Source organism: Haliotis cracherodii, unplaced genomic scaffold (assembly GCF_022045235.1).
Source record: "Haliotis cracherodii isolate W230 unplaced genomic scaffold, xgHalCrac1.p SCAF_10, whole genome shotgun sequence".
NCBI lineage: Eukaryota > Metazoa > Mollusca > Gastropoda > Lepetellida > Haliotidae > Haliotis > Haliotis cracherodii.
The window spans coordinates 13289321-13314571 of NW_027266265.1; the positions used below are offsets into that span (position 1 = coordinate 13289321).

General features: G+C 43.9%; 1 protein-coding gene across 1 annotated transcript in view; it reads left to right on the top strand.

Annotated features, from left to right (window-relative positions):
• LOC139454077 (uncharacterized) overlaps positions 1-25251 on the top strand; it is a 95909-nt gene that overhangs the window by 55823 nt on the left and 14835 nt on the right. Inside the window, exons 46-68 of the mRNA XM_071235572.1 lie at positions 292-406; positions 1445-1689; positions 2136-2250; positions 3004-3182; positions 3382-3496; positions 4362-4552; positions 6033-6147; positions 6992-7227; positions 8662-8776; positions 9232-9398; positions 10453-10593; positions 12063-12174; positions 12467-12696; positions 13288-13402; positions 14851-15131; positions 15845-15959; positions 16341-16504; positions 18594-18711; positions 20172-20416; positions 21236-21350; positions 22359-22648; positions 23527-23641; positions 24936-25153. Of these exons, the coding sequence (XP_071091673.1) occupies positions 292-406; positions 1445-1689; positions 2136-2250; positions 3004-3182; positions 3382-3496; positions 4362-4552; positions 6033-6147; positions 6992-7227; positions 8662-8776; positions 9232-9398; positions 10453-10593; positions 12063-12174; positions 12467-12696; positions 13288-13402; positions 14851-15131; positions 15845-15959; positions 16341-16504; positions 18594-18711; positions 20172-20416; positions 21236-21350; positions 22359-22648; positions 23527-23641; positions 24936-25153 (3852 nt within the window). The remainder of the gene's footprint in view (positions 1-291; positions 407-1444; positions 1690-2135; positions 2251-3003; positions 3183-3381; positions 3497-4361; positions 4553-6032; positions 6148-6991; positions 7228-8661; positions 8777-9231; positions 9399-10452; positions 10594-12062; positions 12175-12466; positions 12697-13287; positions 13403-14850; positions 15132-15844; positions 15960-16340; positions 16505-18593; positions 18712-20171; positions 20417-21235; positions 21351-22358; positions 22649-23526; positions 23642-24935; positions 25154-25251) is intronic.

Genomic DNA, 25251 nt, shown 5'->3' on the forward strand with positions numbered 1-25251 from the left:
ACGCCATGTCGTTGGTCGTTGTTCCAAGACAAACAAATTACGCCACCTCGTTGGTCATTGGTCCACAAGAAACACTTTACGCCACATCGTTGGTCGTTGTTCCAAGACAAACAAATTACCCCATGTTCACATCTAAACGAATGGCATGTAGTACTGAGGGTTGTCATACTTTCTTTTCAATGATTTTTTTATCAAATCGAAAAAAACATTAAAGGACCAATGTGGACGGATATTCAGATGCAATTGTTTTCATTGTAATGTAATCTACTTAATATACACATTCATTTCCAGACGTGTGTGTCTTCCAAGGCAAGGCGTACACCCAGGGCCAGCAGTGGTACCAGGGGTGTGACAGGGTGTGTGTCTGTGATGATGCCCACACCGGCCTCTATTCCTGCAATGCCAGGTATATCAGACGAAATAGAACCTGTTCGTTGTCCTACAAAATGTACACTTGTCAGAGGGGTACACAAAGTACGTGATCTAGACGACCAGTCGTCGGACTTTCATTTTTGTAGAAGCCTCGGTTGCTTTGACTTTGTGTGCTGGCGATTAGATGTCTCACTCTGGCGGTGTGGGTTTGAATCCCAGACGGGACTCAACCCAAAAAAGTACGACAATCTGTACTGTACGAAGAAAGTGTTATCCCAAATATAACATTTGTTACATTTGACCACTTCCTAAATGGCATTGTGTGTTCATTATATTTTACTGTAAGGTCCATCTTGTAAGACTTTGTCAATCAAGGACGCTGGCTCTTCAGGAACGAGAGCAAGACATATGGATAGAAACCTAGAATTTCGGGTCCTTTCGAGGGATCTTACCTCAGGAGGATGAGGATCAAGTGAATATAATGTAGCAATCTTGCTGTGCTGACATCAAGATATCATAATGTTTTAGTCGTGACGTCACTTGCTTGAATTTACTATGCTTTTAGTAATATTCCAGCAATATCATGGCGAGAGAAACCCACTGTGCCCATGTGGGGAGTCGAACCCAGGCCTTCGGTGTGACAAATGAACGCTTTAACAACAAGGCTACGCCTCCGTTCCTTGTTTCCAAGGGAGTCGTGAAGAAACATCCGATGCAATATATTTATTCATACTTGTACTAAATATACTCAAACCTCCTTTCCACAATGATGTCAGACCCTCGAAGATCCGGGGTAGAAAAGGTCTTCAGCAACCCATTCTTGCCATAAAATTGACTATGCTTGTCGTAAGAGGCGACTATCGGGATCGGGTGGTCAGGCTCGCTGACTTGGTTGATGCATGTCATCGATCCCAATTCCATGGATCGATGTTCATGATGTCAATCACTAGGTTGTCTGGTCCAGACTCGATTATTTACAGACCGACGTCATATAGCTGGAATATTGCTGAGTGCGGCGTAAAACAACAAACAACCAAGAATGGTGTCTTGAGGATCCTTCTATTGTTCCCAGGTGTCCTACATACACCAACATGGCGCCGACCTGTGTGATGGTGCCGGACCCACAAGACCCCATCTGTTGTAAGGCACCAAAGTGTGACAACGGCAACAGCACCACCGGGGTGATCGGTACCATTACTGGTAACGGCCTGCCACCCACCCCCAGGCCTGGACCCACCTACCTCCCGGGCCAGTCCCCGTCCCCCGGCACAGGGGTCACACCCAGCCCGGGTAGCCAAGTCACCCCCACGCCACCAAGTAAGTGGCATTTCCATCCATCAAGGAGCTGACATCACCCCCATTCTCAACCCCTTAACCCGACACTTAAGGTAATTGGCATCCCCATCCCTGGAGAAAACGCAAGGCCCATTCCAGGACCCCACCATTTAAGTCGTTTTTCTCGAACGAAGTAAATATATCTTATACCACTACGCACCCCCCCCCCCCCCCCCCCCCCTCGAAAACAACGCTACCCTACTCTTCATGTGGCTCGTGTCCCATCCTCTCACCCCCTTCATTACCCATTCATCTAACACTGTCGCAACCGTTCACCCCTATACCATTGGGAAACGTACAAGACGCCAGCCCGGCCCAAACAAGCAGTAAAATCCCCACACCTTCATTTAGGTTGTACCCTCGCCTCAACAATATGAAACAAATGATGAATTGATTTCTAAATGAACCCTAATGGTTCTGCATTTCAGAGGTGTGTGTTTACAAGGGTGTCTCGTATAACGAAGGTCAGAAGTGGCAGGACGGCTGTGACTTTGACTGTGTTTGTCTGGATGGTACAACAGGCAACTACAAATGTACTGACAGGTGGGTAGAATATGATGTCTTGTAGTGGCATTAGAAGCTTCAGTATCAGAGTTGCTTGTACCTTTATCCAGACAATGCTACCTTTCTTTACAGATTTTTGTACCATTATCAAGCACAATGCTACCTTTCTTCACAGTTGCTTGTACCATTATCAAGCACAATGCTACCTTTCTTCACAGCTGCTTGTACCGTTATCAAGACAATGCTCTCTTTCTTTACAGATGCTTGTACTGTTATCAAGCACAAATCCACCTTTCTTTACAAATGCTTGTACCTTTATCAAGACAATACTACCTTTCTTCAGGGTTGCTTGTACCATTATCAAGCACAATGCTAGCTTTCTTTACAGATGCTTGTACCGTTATCAAGAGAAAACTACCTTTCTTCACAGTAACATGTACCGTTATCAAGACAATACTACCTTTCCTTACAGATGCTTGTACTGGTTTCAAGAAAATGCTCTCTTTCTTCACAGTTGCTTGTACCATTATCAAGACAATGCTCTCTTTCTTTTCAGATGCTTGTACTGTTATCAAGCACAAATCCACCTTTTTTACAAATGCTTGTATCGTTATCAACCACTTGAAACGCGCAATGAAAAAACAACAACAGTTACTTTTAAACCATGTCAACTCTCTTTCCGTGAATCTAATTAGCGCTGACATAAACTGCAACCATTTAAAGTACTTTTTTCAGTTGTTTTGCGGTTTATCTTAGTCTACTATATAATAAACAATCTTCTGACATCTTCAGATGTCCGAGATACCCCAACCTTCCTGTGACCTGCGTTCTGGCTTACGACCCTGTCAACCCCTGCTGTAAGAAGGCACTGTGCGGTGACCAGGTGCCCACCCCCGGGCCAGGAGTCTCCACCCCTAAACCTGCCACGATCGTCAACCCCACCCTCTACCCTGGACAAGTGCCCTCACCCCGTGAGTTCACGCAATGCTTACAAGGTCTTACTATGTCCAGTATTTGCAGATCAAGTATTTCCATCAGTTGATGAGCTTGAGCAGGTTCATGAGGGAGTTCGTGTGTATACAAAGTGAATGAAATAAGTAAGGCATGTTAGTGTCTAAGCCCTATTGAAGGCAATTGTGCTGGTTCATGTGTGGTCCTTTATCCCCGCAGAGTTCTGCATATACAACGGCGTGCCATTCAGGCAGGGTCAGAAGTGGAATGAGGGCTGCGACAAGGTGTGTCGCTGTGAAGACGCTGCCACAAAACAGGTCAACTGTGACGATAGGTACGACACTTTCAGGGTGGGGACAGGTACAACACTTCCGAGGTGGGGACATGTAAGACACTTCTGGCATGGGGACATGTACGACGCTTCTGGGGTGGGGACATGTACGACACTTCCGGGGTGGGGACATGTACCACACTCCTGGGGTGGGGACACTTACGACACTTCTTGGGTGGGGACAGATACAACACTTCCAGGGTGGGGACACGTACTGCACTTCCAGGGTGGGGACATGTACGACACTTCTGGGGTGGGGACAGGAACAACACTTCCAGGGTGGGGGCACGTACTGCACTTCCAGGGTGGGGACATGTACGTCACTTCTGGGGTGGGGACAGGAACAACACTTCCAGGGTGGGGACACGTACTGCACTTCTGGGGTGGGGAGAGGAACAACACTTCCAGGGTGGGGACACGTACTGCACTTCCAGGGTGGGGACATGTACGTCACTTCTGGGGTGGGGGCAGGTACAACTCTTCCGGGGTGGGGACAGGTACGACACTTCTCGGGTGGGACATGTACGGCACTTCTGGGGTGGGGACATGTACGACACTTCCGGGATGGGGACAGATACGACACTTCCAGGGTGGGGACAGGGACGACACTTCTGGGGTGGGGACATGTACGACACTTCTGGGGTGGGGACACTTACGACACTTCTTGGGTGGGGACATTTCTGCACTTCCGGGATGGGAACAGATACGACACTTCCAGGGTGGGAACAGATACGACACTTCCAGGGTGGGGACAGGTACGACACTGCATAGGTGGGGGTAGGTTGTGCCTGGTCTGTGACTTAGCAAATCACTAGCAAGGTCATGCCAGCCAGGCAGTTTACCTATTACACACGTACACGTGTTCCAGGTGTCCCGCGTTCCCCTCCATCCCCTCCGGATGTTCCCTGGCCACTGACCCCAACGACAAGTGCTGCCACATCATCAACTGCGCCATTAACCCCGGCCAACCAGGCACCAGCATCACCGGAGTTCCGGGCGTCATCACTGGACATGGTCTCCCCTCCACCAGCCTTAACCCATACATCACCGGAACCCGGGGTCAGTATTCAGTAGGGGCGGTCGGGTAGCCCAGTGGTTAAAGCGTTCGCTCGTCACGCCGAAGACCCGGGTTCGATTCCCAACATGGGTACAATGTGTGAAGCCCATTTCTGGTATCCCCCGCCGTGATATTGCTGGAATATTGCTAAAAGCGGCGTAAAACCAAACTCACTCACTCACTCAGTATTCAGTACAGATTGACACTCCCCTTTTTGTAATACGCGTCTTAAACGTCACAATTACGCCAAATTACGGTTCAGTTCCGCATTTCCAAAAGCGTTCACATCGCTACGATGATAGCGATATAAGCCAATGTGAGTACAGTAGACTACGGTTATGACGAACTCAAAGGGACCTCTAATTTTAGTTCGTTATAACCGTAGTTTGTTATAAGCATATATACAGCATAACTATATAATAGCCGGGACAAAAATGTAAGTTCGTTATATCCGTCAGTTCGTTATAAGCGTGTTCGTTATAAGCATAGTTTACTGTAAATGAATGTTACTTAATGTTATTATAACAATAATATTATCATTGGTTCCCAAACAACATATAATGGCTAGGTGCTTGTTGACTCCGTACTCCAACAACGTGGGTCATTGTTCATGATAACTACAACTGTCTGGTCCAGATTCGATAATTTACAGGGGCGGTCCGGTAGCCCAGTGGTTAAAGCGTTCGCTCCTCACGCCAAAAACCTGAGTTCGATTCCCGACATGGGTACAATGTGTGAAGCCCATTTGTGGTGTCCCCCGCCAGTGATATTGCTGATGTATTGCACAAAGCAGCGTAAAACCTCACTCACTCACGATAATTTACAGGCCGCCTCATGTTGGTTTGTTGATTAACGCCACATTCAGTAATAATCCAGCTATATGACGGCGGTCTGTAAATAATCGTGACTGACATCATGAGTATCGATGACAAGCTTCAACCAAGTCAGCGAGCCTGACCACCCGATCCCGTTAGTCGCCTTTACATAAAAGAAATGTATATATGGCTGTTTGGAAAGCACAATTAAATCCCTGCACGGTAGAAGGTAACAGATATCTCTAATTGTGTATGCCTTTTTAGCCTATGTCCGTGTCGGCGTCTGTAGACATATACTCCTCAGACCAATGGAGCTGAAGCATGCAGCTATATGACAGCGGTCTGTAAATGATAGAGTCTGGACCAGACAATCCATTGACTGACATCATAAGCATCGATCCACCCAATATGGATCGATGACATGCATCAACCAAGTCAGCGAGTCTGACCGGACAGCATAGTCACCTTTTACGACAAGCATGGGTTGCTGAAGACCTATTCCACCCCGGATCTTCACGGGTCCCGCCCCATGTTGCTGGAATATTGCTGAGTGTGATGTTAATACAATACATGAAAACGAATGATGCAATTTACACACAGGGTAAATCCAAATGGTGCCGTTCCCATGGAAATCTGAATCTGAAACTCTTGTGTTCTTCCTTGTCAGACGTGTGTATATACAACGGGAAGACGTACAAGCAGGGTGAAACCTGGAACGACGGCTGCACCTACAACTGCGTCTGTATCGACGCCAACAGCGGCAAATATCAGTGTACAGAGAAGTAAGTGCTTCACAACAAGGCATACCAACATGCACCCTTCATTATCATGTGTATTGGATGAATTCCTCTGTTCCTACCTTGACTTCTTTAAGAGGTGGGGTGAAATGGGGTTTAACGTCGCGTCGAAGATTATTGTACTTATATAGCGACGTGCATGCATGTGTGTGTGTGTGGCTGCTTGTACTAGTCCGGACTGATGCCGATTTATAGTGCTAGCTCACTGAGATACCATGCCGAAGTTTAACATGAATACCCCACTCAGACACAGTATGCTGACTCCGAGCCGACCAGTCCTTGTTTTAGTCCCTTAATGGCGTTCGCCAGACAGGGTAACAACAAGTACTATCTTTCAACGTCTGAAATTTCGCAATCTATTTGGTATGATGCGGACGGGGATCGAACCCCGGACCTTCCGCTCTCCGGTCGGACAATCTACCACTTGACCAGAGAGGCGGTCACTTCGTTTAGAGACCAATTGAAAGGTCACAATGTTAGAAATAGCAGTACACATTAATCTCTAGTTAGTTGGGTAGTTAAGGTAGTGACATCATTTAAGAAACAAAACAATGGTGGCATATGGGCCCAGCATATTTATCTGAATGAACTGAAGTTATCGTACTCAATAAGCGAATATGCATCTTCAATGTCGTAGTTCTTATTTATTATTAACATTCATACTACATGTATATCATCATCATCATCATCATCATCATCATCATCATCATCATCATCATTCATTCATTCATTACCGTAATCATCGTCGTTGTCATAATCGATATCATCATCGTTATGATGATTATTATTATTATTGTTGTTGTTGTTGTAATCAATATTTTTCTCCTAGGTGCCCACGGTATCCTCCACTCCCATCAACATGCACAATGGTACAGGACAAGACCAACGTTTGCTGCATGAAGCCCTATTGCCCTGACCGCGTCCCCACCCCCGGACCCAATCTGACGCCAGCCCCCGGAGTCTCGACACCAAAGCCAGGAGCATCTACCCCAACCCCTGGACCTGGTGTGTCACCCTCAGCTGGTTCACATACCCCCTCAATTGGAGGAACACCCAACCCTGTCGGTGAGTTAATGCTTACGATGCGAGTAAGTGTATGAGTGAGTCAATACGGTTGAGTGTCATCACTGCGCGTCAGACCCGTGAAGATCCGTGTTAGAATTGGCCTTCAGCAACACATGCTTGTCTAAAGAAGTGACTGTGCTTGTCGTAAGAGGTGACGAACAGGATCGGGTGGTCAGGCTTGCTGACTTGGTTGATGCACGTCATCGTATCCCAATTTCGCAGATCTATGTTCATGATACCAATCACTGAATTGTCTGGTCCAGACACAATTATTTACAGGCCGCCGTCATATAGCTTGAATATTGCTGAGTGCGGCGTTAAACAACAAACAAACACATACACTACGCGTAAGTAAAAGCTTCAAATGTCACAGGGGGCAAAAACTTACTACTTTTATGAAACCTGTGGGCAATGGTATGGTGCTGACTATCCAGAAATCCAATAAATAATAATCACGGCAATTAAGGGAATCGAACCCACGATCACAGGATCATGGCACGCCCAAGGGAAACAACTCTCCACAGGTAATTGCGTCGACATAGATGACTCGATGAGTGAAGTCCCAACACTGCCGAGGAGGGTCAATAATCATAATCAGGGTGAACCTGGGATTCGAACCCTCGATCCTTATTTCATGGACGCAACTCTGTATTGTGAATTCCTGCACATTAGACGACTGGGCTACTGACCTCCTCTACCCAGAAGAGAGCACAACACTATTCATTTGCCGGTTCGGTTCCAGTTGAGTGAGTGAATGTTGTTTTACGTTACTGTCAGCAGTATTCAGGGTATGTCACGGCAGCCTGCAAATACACGATTCATGGTGCATAACTCATGGAAGTCAAATGAGCCCCACTCCATGCATGAATGTCATTTGAACCCAACCTTTACCTGACATTCAAGCAGTGGATAGAGTAGATGGCAGCAAGGTATGGAATCCGAGAAGGGACATTGTCGCATTGTCGTATTGTCGACCTTCAGTAAAATGAAAAAAATAATATACAAATTTCGGCAATGCGACAAATGGCCAAAATGTCTGTTGTCGCATTGCGCGGTTTGGTAAATTGGGACACTTTTTGCTTGTTTTTGTGAGGGCGAAAATGCGACAATGCGACAAATGGCCAAATGTTGGTTGTTGCATTGTCCCGCTTTGGTTAATTGGGACACTATTTGCTTGTTTTTGTAAGGGCGACAATGCGACAATGTCCCTTCTAGGGTTCCATAGCAAGGCTTTGTTACATTAAAGACTGGCTTTTGTGCGATGAAAATACACACTAGTCAGAGAACTTGCTTGTTTTCCTCTCGCCAGGCCGTGGCTTGATTTGTTGGTTAAGGATAGGGACCACACTGCACAGCAGCCGTATGTATTCAGTGGTGATGGAGGAACGTGTGTACAAACCCGTGACATATAGTTACGTTGTGTCTATTCTCCAGACATGTGCGTGTACAAGGGTCAGCAGTACAAGCAGGGCCAGATGTGGTATGACGGATGTAACGCCAAGTGCCGCTGTGAGGATGCCAAGAATAACTTCCACAGGTGCCAACAGAGGTATGTAGACAGTTGCCATGGTAACAATATAGGCAGAATATGGAGACACTTATTGTTACAAAAATGCATCTGATGTTGGTACGCATAGAACTTCATTGTTGTGACCCTGTCCATCATCATCATCAGCAGCAGCAGTAGTAGTAGTAGTAGAAGAAGAAGTAGTGACTCGTGAAGATCCGGGGTAGAATAGGTCTTCAGCAACCCACGCTTGTCGTAAAAGGCGACTATGCTTGTCGTAAGAGGCGACTAACAGGATCAGGGGGTCAGGTTCGCTGGCTTGGTTGATGCCTGTCATCATATCCCAATTGCGTGGATCGATGCTCATGATGTCAATCAGTGGATTGTCTCGTTCAGAGTCGATTATTTATAGACAGCCGTCATATAGCTGAAATATTGCTGAGTGCGGTGTTAAACTACAAACAAACAAACATGTATATACATGTCTTTCATTCCAGGTGTGCCGCCTTCACAAGTGTTCCTGCTTCTTGCACCTTGGTGCCCGACCCTAAGGATCCCATGTGCTGCGAGGTCCCCAGCTGTCCCCTCCCCACGCCAGCACCAGGCGTCTACCCCACCCCCGGCTTCCTGACAGTCACGGGGGGACCCACGGGGGTCATCACAGGTATAGGGAGCCTGCCTGGTTGAATGAAGGAATGAAAGAATATAATATAAAGGAATAAACAGACATGGTGATAGAAGGATTGACTGATGAATGGGTGTAAGCGTTCCTCTATCGATGGATTTGTCTATCAAAGTGTTCGCTTGTTTATATTTGTAATGACAGTGGTTGATACATTGATGGACGTGATAGATTATCTAGGAGGAGAGGTGGGTGAATGCATGAATATTTTGATGAGTTAATGAAACATGATTACTTTGGTGCGTTAATCATGCATGAATACTTTGGTGAGTTATTGAATGCATGGATACTTCGGTGAGTTAATGAATATTTGGGTGAGTTATTGAATGCATGGATACTTTGGTGAGTTAATGAATGCATGGATACTTTGGTGAGTTAATGAATGCATGAATACTTTGGTGAGTTAATGAATACTTTGGTGACTTAATGAATGCATGGATACTTTGGTGAGTTAATGAATGCATGGATACTTTGGTGAGTTAATGAATGCATGGATACGGTGGTGAGTTAATGAATACATTGGTGAGTTATTGAATGCATGAATACTTTGGTGAGTTAATGATGCATGAATACTTGGGTGAGTTATTGAATGAAGGAATACTTTGTTGAGTTAATGAATGCACGATTACTTGGGTGAGTTGTTGAATTAATGGATACTTTGGTGAGTTATTGAATGTTTACAATATTTGATGATAAAATTTCAGGTTCTACGTGTTTTAAACAGTATTGTAGTTAATGTATGATATGTCAACTTAAGGGGCCGACTCCGTGGTTAAGTGGGTAAAGCGTCTGCCCGGAGAGCGGAAGGCCGGTGCTTCGATTCCCTGGTTGCGTCAAACCAAAAGACTTGTTGTTCTGGTACATGTTAATCTTGGGTACATGATAATAAGGATATGTACTCGCATATATTTTGGAATTGTACCACTATTATTTCTATGAAATACTCTTTTGGGCATGCGACCTTATATTCATGAAACAAAGACGAGTTTTAATGAACAACGGACAATGTTTTGTAAATGTATCATTTGTTTCCTAGGCAACGGTCTGATCCCAACCCCTAAACCAGGCCAACCACCACTACAGCCAGGAGTGACGCCATCCCCATACCCATTCGTGTCCCCTGGGGTAGCGGTCACGCCCTCCCCCGGTAGCGCGGTCACGCCACTACCCAAGACAGGTGCGTACATTGCATAGGTATTCTCAATTATCATCCTGTATGGAATGATGTGTAAGCGGACAGTCCACTGGGATTCCAGGTAGGAAAGGTGCGTGTGTCCCCAGCAAGCCATGTTTGTCGCAAGAGGCAACTTAATAGATCGGGTGGTTAGGCTTAGTGATGTGGTTGATTACGTGTCATCGTACCCTGATGAACGTTGTTCGATGCTTATGATATCAATCACTGGATTTCCTTGCCTAGACTCGAATTAACATATACAGGCCGCCATATAGCTAAGATAATGTTGAGTACTGTGTTAAACGACAAGCAAACAATAAGCAAACACGTAACATACAATTTTCTTACATTGTAAATCTTCATGGCTCCGCAATTTTCCGAGGGAGACTGGATTAATTGACTGTATTTGATTGTTTGTGTTGCTTAAACAAGTACCATGTTCCAGACAGGCACAGGAGTATGCTTTGTGTATTTGTTTGTTTGTTGTTTAACGCTGCACTCAGCAATATTCCAGCTATATGGTGGCGGTCTGTAAATAATCCAGTGATTGACATCATGAGCATTGATCCGCACAATTGGGATACGATGACATGCATCAAACCAAGTCAACGAGCCTGACCACCCGATCCCATTAGTCGCCTCTTACGACAAGCATAGTCTTCTTTTACGACAAGCTTTGGTTGCTGAAGACCTGTTCTTCCCGAGGCAAGAGAGTTAACTGACTTTAAAAGTTCAATTTCCACCCTTGCCGAACTAAGCTGGAATTCCTATGCCACCAGTGGCTATTACGAGTTATGTCCCTTCTAAGCATCTCCTATTGACCAATCATATTTCACCTCTCGTATCACTAGCATTTGCTTCAAACAAAATGGCGGCGCCCAGTCAAGACGATCTGATCGATAATCAAGATCTATATCTGTTGACAACGAGTTGGCGGTGCACATTCTTTGCAAATCCTGCAATCGACCGAAATCTGCATGACGGTTTACGAACCAGATTTCGATTTCGTTGCGCGATTTTGATTGGACTATGCATAGACTTGTTAGTCCAGCCAAACTCCATTTTTTCAGCCTAGTTCGGCAAGGATGGAAACTGGACTTTTATAGTCAGTTAACTAACTTGCCTCGGGAAGATGGTTCTACCCAGGATCTTCACGGGTTCACAGAAGCATGCTTCAGAAATGATTTCAATATGTTTTGTGTTTATAAATGCATTTATGTGCACACCGAATTTTACAGTTATACCTCAACAAAATACGGACCTTGATGTCAATTCTTATACGTGAATAGGTCAGCAATAAAGACTTCAAGGATTGCTTTTTTAATCGTCAACACCAAGCAAATGTACACAAAGATACAAAATCAGTGACAGCGGACTTATTGCTACACAGGTGATGGTTATTTATTTATTTATTAATTTATTTATCATAATTTGTTTGTTTGTTTACACGATGCTGTGCTTTTCATTTTCAGGTTGCTACTACAAGAACCATGTTTACAAGAAGGGACAGTCTTGGGCCGATGGCTGTGACTTTAACTGCATCTGCCTCGACGATGTCACCGGCAAATATAAGTGTAGTGAGAAGTAAGCACCAAGAGTGAGTGAGTGAGTTGGGTTTAACGCCGCTTTGAACAGTACGTCAGTTATATCATGGCGTGTCAGCTTAATGTGGGAGGAAAACTTATGTGATGCAAGTCTCAGACGTTTACCACTTTGGTAAAACCAACGAGTACGTGCTGACAACCTAGAAATATAATCACAGCGAATTTGTGATTCGAATCTACAATGAGCGTGGCCCATGCCTAGTGTCCCCTGCTGTGATATAGTGGGTATAGTGTCAAAGGCGGCGTAAAACTATACTCACTTATGTTTCTAGATGTCAGAAGTTCCCCACCCTGCCGACGCAATGTGTGCTGATCCAGGACCCCAGCGACAAGTGCTGCAAGAAGCCCTACTGTGACTTCATGAACCCCACCCCCTTCCCAGGAGGTGTCCCCACCCCTGCTGGTGTGGCCACACCCACACCTGTCCCAGGCATCAACCCTAACGCTTCACCATCTCCAGCAAGCATGACCGGGAATGGCAATGTTATATTTGGCAAACGAGGTCAGTTTAAATATTTTTAAAGTTTGCAAAGGTTAAGATCGTAATATATAATTGGACTCAATAGATTGTTTGGGTCGATTTCTCAAGCTTATTTGATGTATGTGAGTGAAATATTGTGGCGACTCAGTGTGAAATCCCGCCGTCATATAGCAGAAATATTGCTGAGTGCGGCGTTGAACAACAAACCAACCAACCAGTGTGTAATCAGCAAAGCTGGAAGCGGTCTTAAATGACCATGTCCTGTGTAACTGACGTTAAAAGATGGTACTTGTTGTGACCCTGTCTGGCACACGGCATTAAGGGGCTAAAACAAGGACTGGTTGGCTCGGAGTCAGTATACTGTGTCTGAGTGGGGTATTCATGTTAAACTGCGGCATGGTATCTCAGTGAGCTAGCACTATAAATCGGCATCAGTCCGGACCAGTACAAGCAGCCACACACACACGTGCATGCGCGTCGCCATATAAGTGCAATAATCTTGGACGCAACGTTAAAAGCCATTTCACCTCACCTCGTTCAGATTGTATTAACCTATCGTACTCAGTATAGGGAGGCTTTGTTTTTGTTGACCTGTTGTTGTTTTGATCGCAGGCTTCTGTGTGTACCAAGGAGTGTATTATAACCAGGGACAGGAGTGGAACATTGGGTGCTCCAAGACCTGCCGCTGTGAGGACGTGTCCACCGGCTACTACTCGTGCCACGAGAGGTACTGACCACGTATTGACCACATACTGACCACACAACCCGCACTGACGTCATTGATAAAATACTGAGACAATATAACTCATTCTTTCATTCGACATTAATGCTGGATTTTTATAAATTGAAAATAATCGACCTGGTTGAATCAACAACGGATTCCTTCCCTGTTTATATATTCACTGACATCATGTTCGGAGATGTGGATGCATGGATATAATAACGTGTGTTTGCTTAATTATTTGGATTCCAGGTTCGGTGACCTTAAATGGATTAACTCTTTGAAAGGCATTTAGAAGTGATACAGGAAGAGAATATATGGATTTATGGTTGTCAACTTCTTTGTGATCATAATCAAGAGGTTGACATCCATAAATTCTCTTCCTTAAATGGATTACACTTCCAAAAAAGTTCTTTGCTTTTTCCTAACGTTTCTGGTAAAATATTTCGTAATCTTCCAATCTTGGTTACTGTACGTATTCACTCTTTGTAATTTCCATTCCAAGAAATATTTGTGAAGCTAATTATTTTTGTCTCAGGGCGTGATATGTCTTGTACATTGCTAAAAGCTGTGTGACAACTCCTATGCTACCTCCCTCCCCTTACTCACTCACTCATCCACTCACTCACTCACTTACTCACTCACTCACTCACTCACTTACTCACTCACTCACTCACTTACTCACTCACTCACTCACTCATTTACTCACTCACTCACTTTACTCACTCACTCACTCACTCTACCCACTCACTCACCTACTTTCTCACTCACTCACTCACTCACTTTACTCACTCACTCACTCACTCACCTACTCATGCAATTCACTCACTCACTCACTCACTCACTCACCTACTCATTCCCCCATCCACCCACCGGCCCACCCATTCACTCACTCATATACACACTCACCCAATCACTCACTCAATCACCTACTCATGCAGTTCACTCACTCACCTACTCATTCCCCCATCCATACCACCGGCCCACCCACTCACTCAATCACCTACTCATGCAGTTCACTCACTCACTCACTCACTCACCTACTCATGCAATTTACTCCCTCACTCACTCACATACTCATTCCCCCATCCACCCACCGGTCCACCTATTCACTCACTCATATACACACTCACCAGCTCATTCCCCCATCCACCCACCGGCCCACCCATTCACTCACTCATATACACACTCAACCAATCACTCACTCAATCACCTACTCATGCAGTTCACTCACTCACCTACTCATTCCCCCATCCACCCACCGGCCCACCCACTCACACTCACTCAATCACCTACTCATGCAGTTCACTCACTCACTCACTCAATCACCTACTCATTCAATTCACTCACTCACACACTCACTCACTCAATCACCTACTCATTCAATTCACTCACTCACTCACTTACTCAAATACTCACTCACTCACTCACTCACTCACTCACTCATCCCCCAGGTGCCCCAGCTACGACAACGTCCCCTCCACCTGCCACCTGATAGCCAGCCCGACCGACCCCTGCTGCCTGGTGCCTGAATGTAACAAGTTCCCTCCCGTGGGCTACTCCACCAACCCCGCCATCGTCGGCACCGGCTCCCCGGGGGTCAGCCCAGGAGTGTCGTACCCCAACATCTCCGGCATTTACCTCCCCACCAACATCCCCGGTACCATCACCGGCATCAGCGGGAGCAACAACAACTACAACCCACAGTATGGTGTGATCGGATCCGGAATAAGAAGTAAGCCGTTAAGAGACCATTTATAAGCCATACCTATGTAACTGGCTGGAAACACAAAACCAGAAGTACAGTTACCATTTTATATTCTTGGAAGGGGCTTGGGATTGTGTGTGGAGGTTAGATATGTTATTTATCTTTTAAACCAGATGTTTTATTATTTCAAAATATGAGCCTGAATACATTTTTCAAGAAAACCACATAGCAGCAATTTAATGTTTGTGGCCGACAACTTCTTTATTTTCAGCATTCTGAAGCATAATTATTGTTTTCAAACATTTTCTGTGACAATATATTTTTTGCGATGAAATATCCCAAGAAACATTAAACTGACATACCTAGAAACGGATCGGGGCCAACCGGGATTTGAAGCCACAATCATAGGTTTCTGGCTTGGGCCCCCAATAGTAGTAGTAGTAGTAGTAGTAGTAGTAGTAGTAGTAGTAGTAGTAGAAGTAATTTAGCAGCTGTAGTAGTAGTAGTAGTAGTAGTAGTAGTAGTAGTAGTAGTAGTAGTATAGCAGCAGTAGTAGTACAATGTAGTATAGCAACACTAGTTGTAGTAGTAGTGGTGGTAGTAGTAGTTGTAGTAGTAGCAACAGCAGCCTTAGTAATATAATGTAGTATAGCTGCTCTAGTTGTAATAGTATCGGTAGTTAAAGTACTAGCAACGGTAGTAGTATCGGCTATGTGTAATGGTTGTCCGTCCCTCCCCAGCTGTGTGCGTCTACAAGGGACACATCTACAGCCAGGGCCAGACGTGGAACGACGGCTGCAACTACAAGTGTGAGTGTATTGACGCCGCCAGAGGGCAGTACAGATGCTCGGAAAGGTAATCATCATCATCATCAAATAGGAGATAAACCTAGTGTGTATTCAATTTAGAGGTCTCAAACGTCTATTCGACTCTTGTAACTTTCACTGGAAACGAGAAGGCGATAACATGAGGTATCAAATACACAATAACGCCCTCAAATCAGAAAACATTTAAACTCCTAAGAACCCATGCGTGTCCAATGCAACCTTGATATTCCGGAACCTGCTGCTGGCCATGTCTAGGAAAATATACAGAGGCGTTACCATAATTCGTAATTCAGGCATTCATTGTCGGGACACTTGGGAATTACTGGTTTAGAGGTAAATGGGATTTGGTGTGATTTGTTATGACTTTTTCGATCTTTTGTGCAAATATTTGACCCATGTCTCTCTCCAGATGTCCAAAGTACTATGGCCTCCCCCCACAATGTAAGCTGAGCGTCGACCCCGCAGACACCTGCTGTGAGAAGGCCATTTGTGACTTCACACCCACCCTCAAACCAGGGATGTCGACAACGACACCAGCACCAACACCTAAAGTTACCGCAGGAGTCGCCATTGGTAAGTTTGTGACTTGCCTCCGCCTTCTCTCAAGCGTGACTGCACGAAGACAAGCCCTTTTATAGCTGACGATACTTGTATATTGTCACACGCACACACACACATACACACACAAATACACACACGCACACACACACATTTTTATATAAGAGAAGCAATCTTTAGCGTGACGTTAAACGCCTTTTCACCTCACCTCAAATACAGTAAACTACGGTTATAACGAACTCAAAGGGACCATTAATTTTAGTTCGTAATAACCGTAGTTCGTTATAAGCATATATACAACATATATACAACAAATGGCCAGGACTAAAAATTAAGTTCGTTATATCGGTCAGTTCGTTATAAGCGTGTTCGTTATAAACGTAGTTTACTGTAATACTTTGACGGAAACTAACTTGTCACTGTTAAAAAGAAAATCAGCCTTCATGATGCGTCCGTTACCAAAACAATATGAAATTGCAAGGTTTGGAACAGCGCGAGTAAATAAAATACTTACATATTTACAAATATATAGGCTTTACAAATTGAACTAATTTGGGAAATCGAACCCAGACCATCCTCGCAACAGGCAAGAACTGATTCTGCTGTGCTAACCCACCATATATTCCTCAGCAATGTTATTTCTCCTGGAATCTCTCCCGCAATTTGTTTGTCCATAATGACAACTGGCAGGAACAAGATAATTGGATTTTGTACATAAAAAAACATTATCATACCACCATGTCAGAAGGATGTGCTCTGATTGGTCCACGGGATCTTGATAAAATAATGTGTAACCTGTCTTGGAGGGTAACACATTTCCCAGCGGAGGAATACATTTCTTATACCCCGCCACATGCATTTCTGAGAGACAGAATATACGCTTTATAGTCCGCGTCATAGCAAAAAGCCGCACACTTTTTCCGAGTCAATGGATGTCACGTTACATAGCGCAACCTAACCTCAACTCAATCGAGTAGCTGTTTTCTATCAATTTGGATTTTTTCAAAATTATTTTACAATGTCATATTAAAACATGTCGGTAAGGTAAATTCGTTGTAGCAGGATCACGAGGGGTATATGGGGTTCTATGCGTCCCCCGTTATGTTTTATACCACTCCCCTCCAGTATAAAACCCCATGTGCCTCTCGTGATCCTGCTACAACTTATAATGTTTGAATAAAAGTTACCAAAAAACATGTTTTGCATGGTTCCCACAGTGAAACAACAAACCTTTAAATGTGAACCTGATTCTCTTCAACTAATATTCAAATATTGAATCACAAGAAGAATTCCAACTTTCCAGTTCCTACAGCGGGAATTATATCAATATTATATTATCACACAGAGTGCGGCAATTTTAAGCTCAAGACTGGATATTTGTCGAAAAAAACTGGTCTTCCTTTCATTTCCTGTTTAATTGATTCACTTGGTTCTTTGATATACATGACAAAACCCTAGTGTATTGTTTAATTGATTTACTTGGTTCTATGATATACATGATAAAAAAACCTGTCTATTGTTTAATTGATTCACTTGGTTCTTTGATATACATGATAAAAAAAACCTGTGTATTGTTTAATTGATTCACTTGGTTCTTTGATACACATGATAAAATCCCTGTGTATTGTTTCATTGTATATGAACTGGAAATGATGGAAATGCAAAATGCAACAAAAATGTTTATCATACCTACATGTCAGAATGACGAGATCTGATTGGTCCACGTGATCTTAATAAAATACTGTGTATCCCGCCTTGGAGAAGAATAAATTTCTCAGCGTGGCAATATATCTCTTATACCCCGCCACAAGCAATGCAGGCTGCATGTGTATTTCTGAGGGGCATAATAAATCCCTTATACTTTACGCTTACGCCGTACGCCTTTCCCCCGAGTCAATGGAAGTAATGTGACAAAGCACACGTTAACATCAGCTCAGTCGAACAGCTGTTTTTTACCAATTTTGAATTTGTGTTAATTCTTTTACAATGTCACATTAAAACATGTTGGTAAGAGAAATTGGTTGTAGCGGGATCACTCTACCCCTCGTGATCCCGCAACAATAAAAATTATAGAAATAATGCCAACTCGGAACTGTTTCGTCAGGGAAGTGCGTGTACTCGGATGGGTCTATCCACAACCAGGGCGACATCTGGAGTGACGGCTGCGACTTTGACTGCAAGTGCAACGATGCCAGCAAAAACATCTACAAATGTACCCAGAAGTGAGTTCTCAGCATCTCATTTGTCAAAATGAATCTACATCCATAGGTACAGGGGATGTGTTGAACTAAACTGCCGGGCAAAAGAAAGTATACACCCATGTTTGATGGTGGCTGATATTAAACAAACCAGAAATAGTTATTCGATATTGATGTATTTGATGCGTTTAGATCATAGTTGTGTTTGGACCTAAAGTATAGTATCGATATTGTAACGTTTGCAATGTTTTGTGGTCAAATCCAATTTTTAAGTCGATATCTTCTTCGCCCGGCAGTTTATATTTTATGACACAGTATACTGACTCCGAGCCGGCCAGTCCTTGTTTTAGCCCCTTAATGCCCAGCGTCAGACGTCTTTTGGTATGACGCGGCCGGGGATCGAACCCCGGACCTTCCGCTCTCCGGGCGGACGCTCTTCCATTAGACCACTGAGGCGGTCTAGTTACCATAAGAAGCACACTTTAAGGAAGACGCCTTTATCAAACGCTACATCATCCTCTGGCATTAAACATCTCTGGCATTTATGATGCCCTGGAATTTGCCATAACACTGTTTTGGATGTGACTTGTCAATCTCCATGTCTCTTATATCAGAGACACTTCTCTCATACAGTGGTTGTAAACATGGTTTTTTTTTCATAAAACGTGTGAATCGAGATTGGATAATAAATAAAACTTATGACTGTTATGTTGCCACCGCTCTGTACTTTTAAAGGTCTATCCCAAATTAGTGTAATTTCGAATCAGACTCAAAGCGAGGCTATGTAGAGGTAAGACCCTTGTTGATCGAGGATGAGAGATGTTTGTGTGCTGTTTAACACCACACTCAGCAATATTCCAGCTATATGACGACGGTCTGTAAATAATCGAGTCTGGACTAGACAATCCAGTGGTTGACATCATGAGCCTCGATCCACGCAATAGGGATACGATGACATGCATCAACCAAGTCAGAGAGCTTGACCTTCCAATCCTTGTAGTTGCCTTTTGGGGCAAACATAATCGCCTCTTACGTAGAGAATGGGTTGCTGAGACCTATTCTAACCCAGATATTCACGTGTGGAGAGATCTTACTCTAGTCTAGTCAGAGCTACTGGTAGTTCAGAACCTTAAGTGAGTGAGTGAGTATGGTTTATGCCGCTTTTAGCAATATCACGGCTGGGAACACCAGAAATGGGCTTCACACATTGTACCCATGTTGGGAATCGAACCCGGGTCTTCGGCGTGACGAACGAAAGCTTTGACCACACGGCTACCCGACCGCCCCCCAGAACCTTAGACTCCTTTCGCGAACACCCGGTGTTATTGTTTATGAATCATAAGCTAAGCTCTTCAAATATTTTTCGCTTCAATCATTTTTTATTCTTTTTAAATGAAGAAATACGGGTACGAGTATGTACACCAACGGTAATGACGTTTTTAATTACACATATCTTTTCGCCCTTACCCCTCTCCCCCACCCAGGTGCCAGGCGTACTCCAGCCTGCCCAAGTACTGCCACCTCCGGCCCGACCCCGCGGACAAGTGTTGCGAGTCCCCAGTTTGTACGGGTGGGGTTAACGCCCTCTCCGGCAACAGCAAGCCCACCGCTTCCCCAACGCTGGACCCCACAATCCAGAACATCGTCCCCCTCGGCACCCACACCATCTTCACGGGGACGAGCCAAGTCAGTGCCATCCCCGGGATGCAGCATACGGTTGGCGGGAGAAGTAAGTATTTGTCGAATCAACTGTAATATTTTCTCGCTTTTGCCTTAGCCAGTTATGCTAAGCTCCATACAGACTTATGATAGTCATAATGTCAATGATTAAAATCAGATTTTTTTCGCGCATACCTTTCTGTGTCAAGATGACAAGATGTCCCGTGCCCCACGGGAGGTCGTGTTAGGTCGATATTTTAATCAGCCAACAGTGTCGAGGCTGAAAAATATTCAGTACGAGTGAGCAATATCAATTTCTGACTTCTAACTTAAAGGTACAGTTCTAAATGACAATAATAAAGCCACACAGTCGGTCTCAACCAAGGGAGTCGTCGTATCGGCGCAAAATATCTGGTTCTAATAAGATGTGAACATTGTGTTGTTGCATAAGGACCAATAATTGAGGTGAAAAAGTAGAATATATCATCATGTCTTTAACTGAGAATCACCTTCAGTATTTATGGATTTGTATATAGAATTATTATTATTGCTGTTTCGATCTCTCTAACAGTCCAACACTCACAGATGTAATAAATTAAAACAATGATATGAAGAAGTAGAGACTACTGTTTGTGGTGTTAATTTGATAATAAATTACAAATGCCATTACCAGTTGTCATGACCAGTTACATCAAAAAGTGTAACTTCTAATTCGGAACAGAGTTATAGAAATACAGAACTGAAACCAAATTTAGCTTGCAAATATAAAAAACATGAACTTAGGGTCGGGGCAATAATTATGGATGTTGATGAGAAACAACGTTTTTATATGACCAAGTATTGCTCCATATTAAACCTGTGTTGCCCTGACTTTTCCCCTTCCCTCTAGGCGTGTGCGTTTACGATGGCAAGACGTACACCCAAGGTCAGTCATGGGATGACGGTTGTAAGTACGTCTGTACTTGCAACGACGCCAATGCTGGACGCTACCGGTGCACGTCAAAGTGAGTTCGAAATAAAAGTGACAGAACCATTTCCATAATCATGAGAAATATCTGCTGACAACAGAATCCATGATACGATTCCGACTATATCATGAGCATGTTCTTTTAAATCACTATCATTCACATCCACACAATTTACTGTTCGCACAGGGACATGAATGTTCAGTAAATGTAGATCAGGGTTCGTCCTTTCCAGACAGATGACAAATATCGGGTCTTTAATAAATGAATGCTACTAAACGTTTGGAAAAAAGACATGATTTAATTCTAATCTCTCGCAGCAGACCCGGTGGCCTAGTCATCTAAGATGCTGCAATTCGCGAGAAACCAATTTTTGAGAGTTCGAATCCCGGTTCGTCCTGATTATTTGTTACAGGTTTGTCAGCACCATACCAGTGCATACAGGTTTCATCAAAGTAGTAAACTTCTAAGACCTGCATCACCTCGGGCTTTCCTCCTACATCAAGCTGACGCGCTGTGATATAACTGGAATACTGTTCAGAGCGGCGTTTAACCTCACATACTCACTCACTCACTCACTCACTCACTCCTAACTGACCAATTTTATATATGAAAGACAATGGAAAGAAATTATCTATTACACACGATGTTAAGGAAAATTTTGATTTTATGCTAATTTAATTTTTTGACGCAAATTTGTAGCATTTCATGCATCATGACATGAACATGATAGCTTGATTCAGGAGGAAATCGGGAAGTGATGCAGGTCTTAGACATTTACCCATGACCACGGGTTTGGTGCTGACAAACTCACCATCTCCATCAGATCAAATCCGGGATTAGAACCCGTGGTCATAGCATTCTGGCATGTCAAAGGGACACAACTCTGCTCAGCTATTTGCGGCGCCGGGTGGGAATCCATGCTTTTGGAAAAGTACATTTAGTTCTATGTGACATTTCTACTTGATGTAATGTTGCAGCTGTTGTTCAGCCATGAGACGTTTATCACAGTCAGAAATATTTAATTGTCTCCCTTTTCCCTCCCAGATGCCCCAACTTCCCTCCCCTGCCAAACTACTGTAAGATGGTAAGCATCCCAGGCCAGTGTTGTCCCAGCCTCACCTGTAATGTGCCAGGCAAGGGAACGTACGTGCCTGTACCCCAACTGGTCCCCAGCCTCCCACCGACCCCTGACTCCCTCGGCAACACCCCTACACCATCAACAGGTGCACAACAGCTTCTAGTGGGACCTGCTGGAAGCAGCATCTTCGGTGGCGTCAACCTCCCCGGTGCGGGAGCGACTGTACCTCCTGGACAAACTATCACTGGACTGAGAGGTTGGTGACATGCGCTTGGTTCAGAGGTATTTGACCCTTGGTCACTGAACTTACATACAGATAGCTAACATGCGGACACTGGGTCAGATCCTCCGTCACTGTACTCTGAAACACACAATGTCCTCTATCAACGAACACAAATATATGTAATGTCCTCGATCAGTGAATATATATATATACGTAATGTCCCCAATAAGTGAATATATATATATATATACGTAATGTCCCCAATCAGTGAATATATATATATATATATATATATATATATATATATATATATATATATATACGTGATGTCCCCAATCAGTGAATATATATATATACGTAATGTCCCTGATCAGTGAATATATATATATATATACGTAATGTCCCCGATCAGTGAATATATATATATACGTGATGTCCCTGATCAGTGAATATATATATACGTGATGTCCCCAATCGCTGAACACAGGTATATGTATTGTCCTCAATCAACGAACCTAGACATACACAGCATCACCAAAGCAAGACATACGTAATGTCCTCGATCACCAAACCTGGAGACAGTTGATTGCTTACTTGAGTTACGTAACATTACCAGATCCTGGATCACCTGGAGCAGTTCAATGTCCCTCTCTCGTATAACTCTACATAGTGTCAAATGTCTCGTCTCTATATGGCTGTGATATTACCAGAGAGACTTTAAATGTAACAAATCTGTTTCACGAATACAACTGTCGAAGAAATGACACAAGACTAACCGAAATATGCACGATTTTACGAGCGCTTCTCCTTAGTTTAGTTTCCTGAAACTCTTTGAAAGAAATATTCAGGTATGAAACTCTTTGAAAGAAATATTCAGGTATCAGTGATGAATCTACTCCTGTTGTTCCCAGGCGTCTGTGTCTACAACAAGCAGATGTACCACCAGGGTGAGAAGTGGCAGGATGGCTGCACCTACGACTGTGAGTGTCTCGACGCCAGGTCTGGATACTATTCCTGCAAACCCATGTGAGTACCACTGCTTATTACCACGAAACATTCGTGCTTTGTTTCAGCCATAAATAGCTTCATTGTTACTTTACTAGATTACTTAATCTGAGTTCAATGGAAGTTAGTAATCACATTCTCTGAGTTCAATTTTAACAATTTTAGTAGATTATCTCTTTCTTTACTTTTCCGTCTCACGAGTTCAATGGAAGTTAGTAATCACATTCTCTGAGTTCATTTTTTTTTTATCTCTTTCTTCACTTTTCCACAACACCCCAGTGTCCTCAATGTATAAGTGTCCGTTGTATACATAACGAGGGTACACATCACTGATCTTTTCATTCGCCTTCCCGGTCCCCAGTCCCTTACCCCTCCATTCGCCTTTCCGGTACTACTGGTAAATAGATTTTCGACTTCCCGGCCCGACACCGGCGCAACTGTTAACGCCTACGTGTATTTGCATATTGGTGATTGTTTTAAATAATAGGCTTATCTTAGTCTCGTAAAAGACGGTCCCGCCTCATCAGATATTCTGGGCCAGGCATCTGCATCTGATTCCGAACTTCTGAATGCAACTCTTCACTATCATCTCCAACATGTTTGATCAACTTAAAGAACGTGACAGGGTAGATTTAGAGCTAAGATTATCGTAATTCCCACATTACAACATAGGCGTAAGAAAGTCATTGAGCTAAGATCGCTTTGAGGAAACGGGACTTTGGACTTTCAAAATTTAATCCTCGACGCTACCAGTTTAGACTTGACCGGGTATTAGGTTAAGATAATTTGATATATAGCTCAGACTAGACACTGACCCGAATCAATTGCAAAAAAACTCCCAGATGTATTTAATTCATTGGAAACACTGTGTGAACACATCCATGACAGTGTGAAGATATTCAAACAGAGATTATTTTCAGTCTAAGGCAGGATTGTTGAACAATTTAAACTTAAAGAATTCTGCCAACAAAGGAGGAGAAATATCAACTACTTATCCCAGTTTCAGTTGAAATAATCATATTAAACTGAATTTAATAATTAACCTTAAGTAACTGTATCAATATTCGTAGCAGTGAGTGAGTGAGTTTGGTTTTACGCCCCCTTGAGCAATATACCAGCAATAACAAGGCGGGGATATCAGAAATTGGCTTCACACATTGTACCCATGTCGGGAATCGAACCCGGGTGAACGCTTTAACCACTGGGCTACCTGAGCGCCCCCACCCGTATCAAATTGAATCTCCCCTCAGTAATAGCTCATATGACCCATCCATATCAAGCTGACTCAGCACTCAGTGATTGACTAACTCCACAGGTGTCCGAGTTACGACAATCTACCCAGCGACTGCTACATGGTGAAACCTCAGACAGGATGCTGCTCGTCCCCGGTGTGCAAGAAGCCGGACGGCACCATCATCAACCCCATCGTCAACCCTGGCGTTTACCCCGTGTTCGGCTCTTTCAGTGGCGGCTTCAGTGGCTTCCGGCCTGGCTACAACGTGGGATACGGCCAAACTATCGGCGGCTCGTCAGGTACTAAACATGATTGTTTGTCAGACACACACATATAGGTTGCAAGCAGGTATCCGATGGCACAGTCGTCTAGGGCAACACGACTGGCTGTGCAGAGT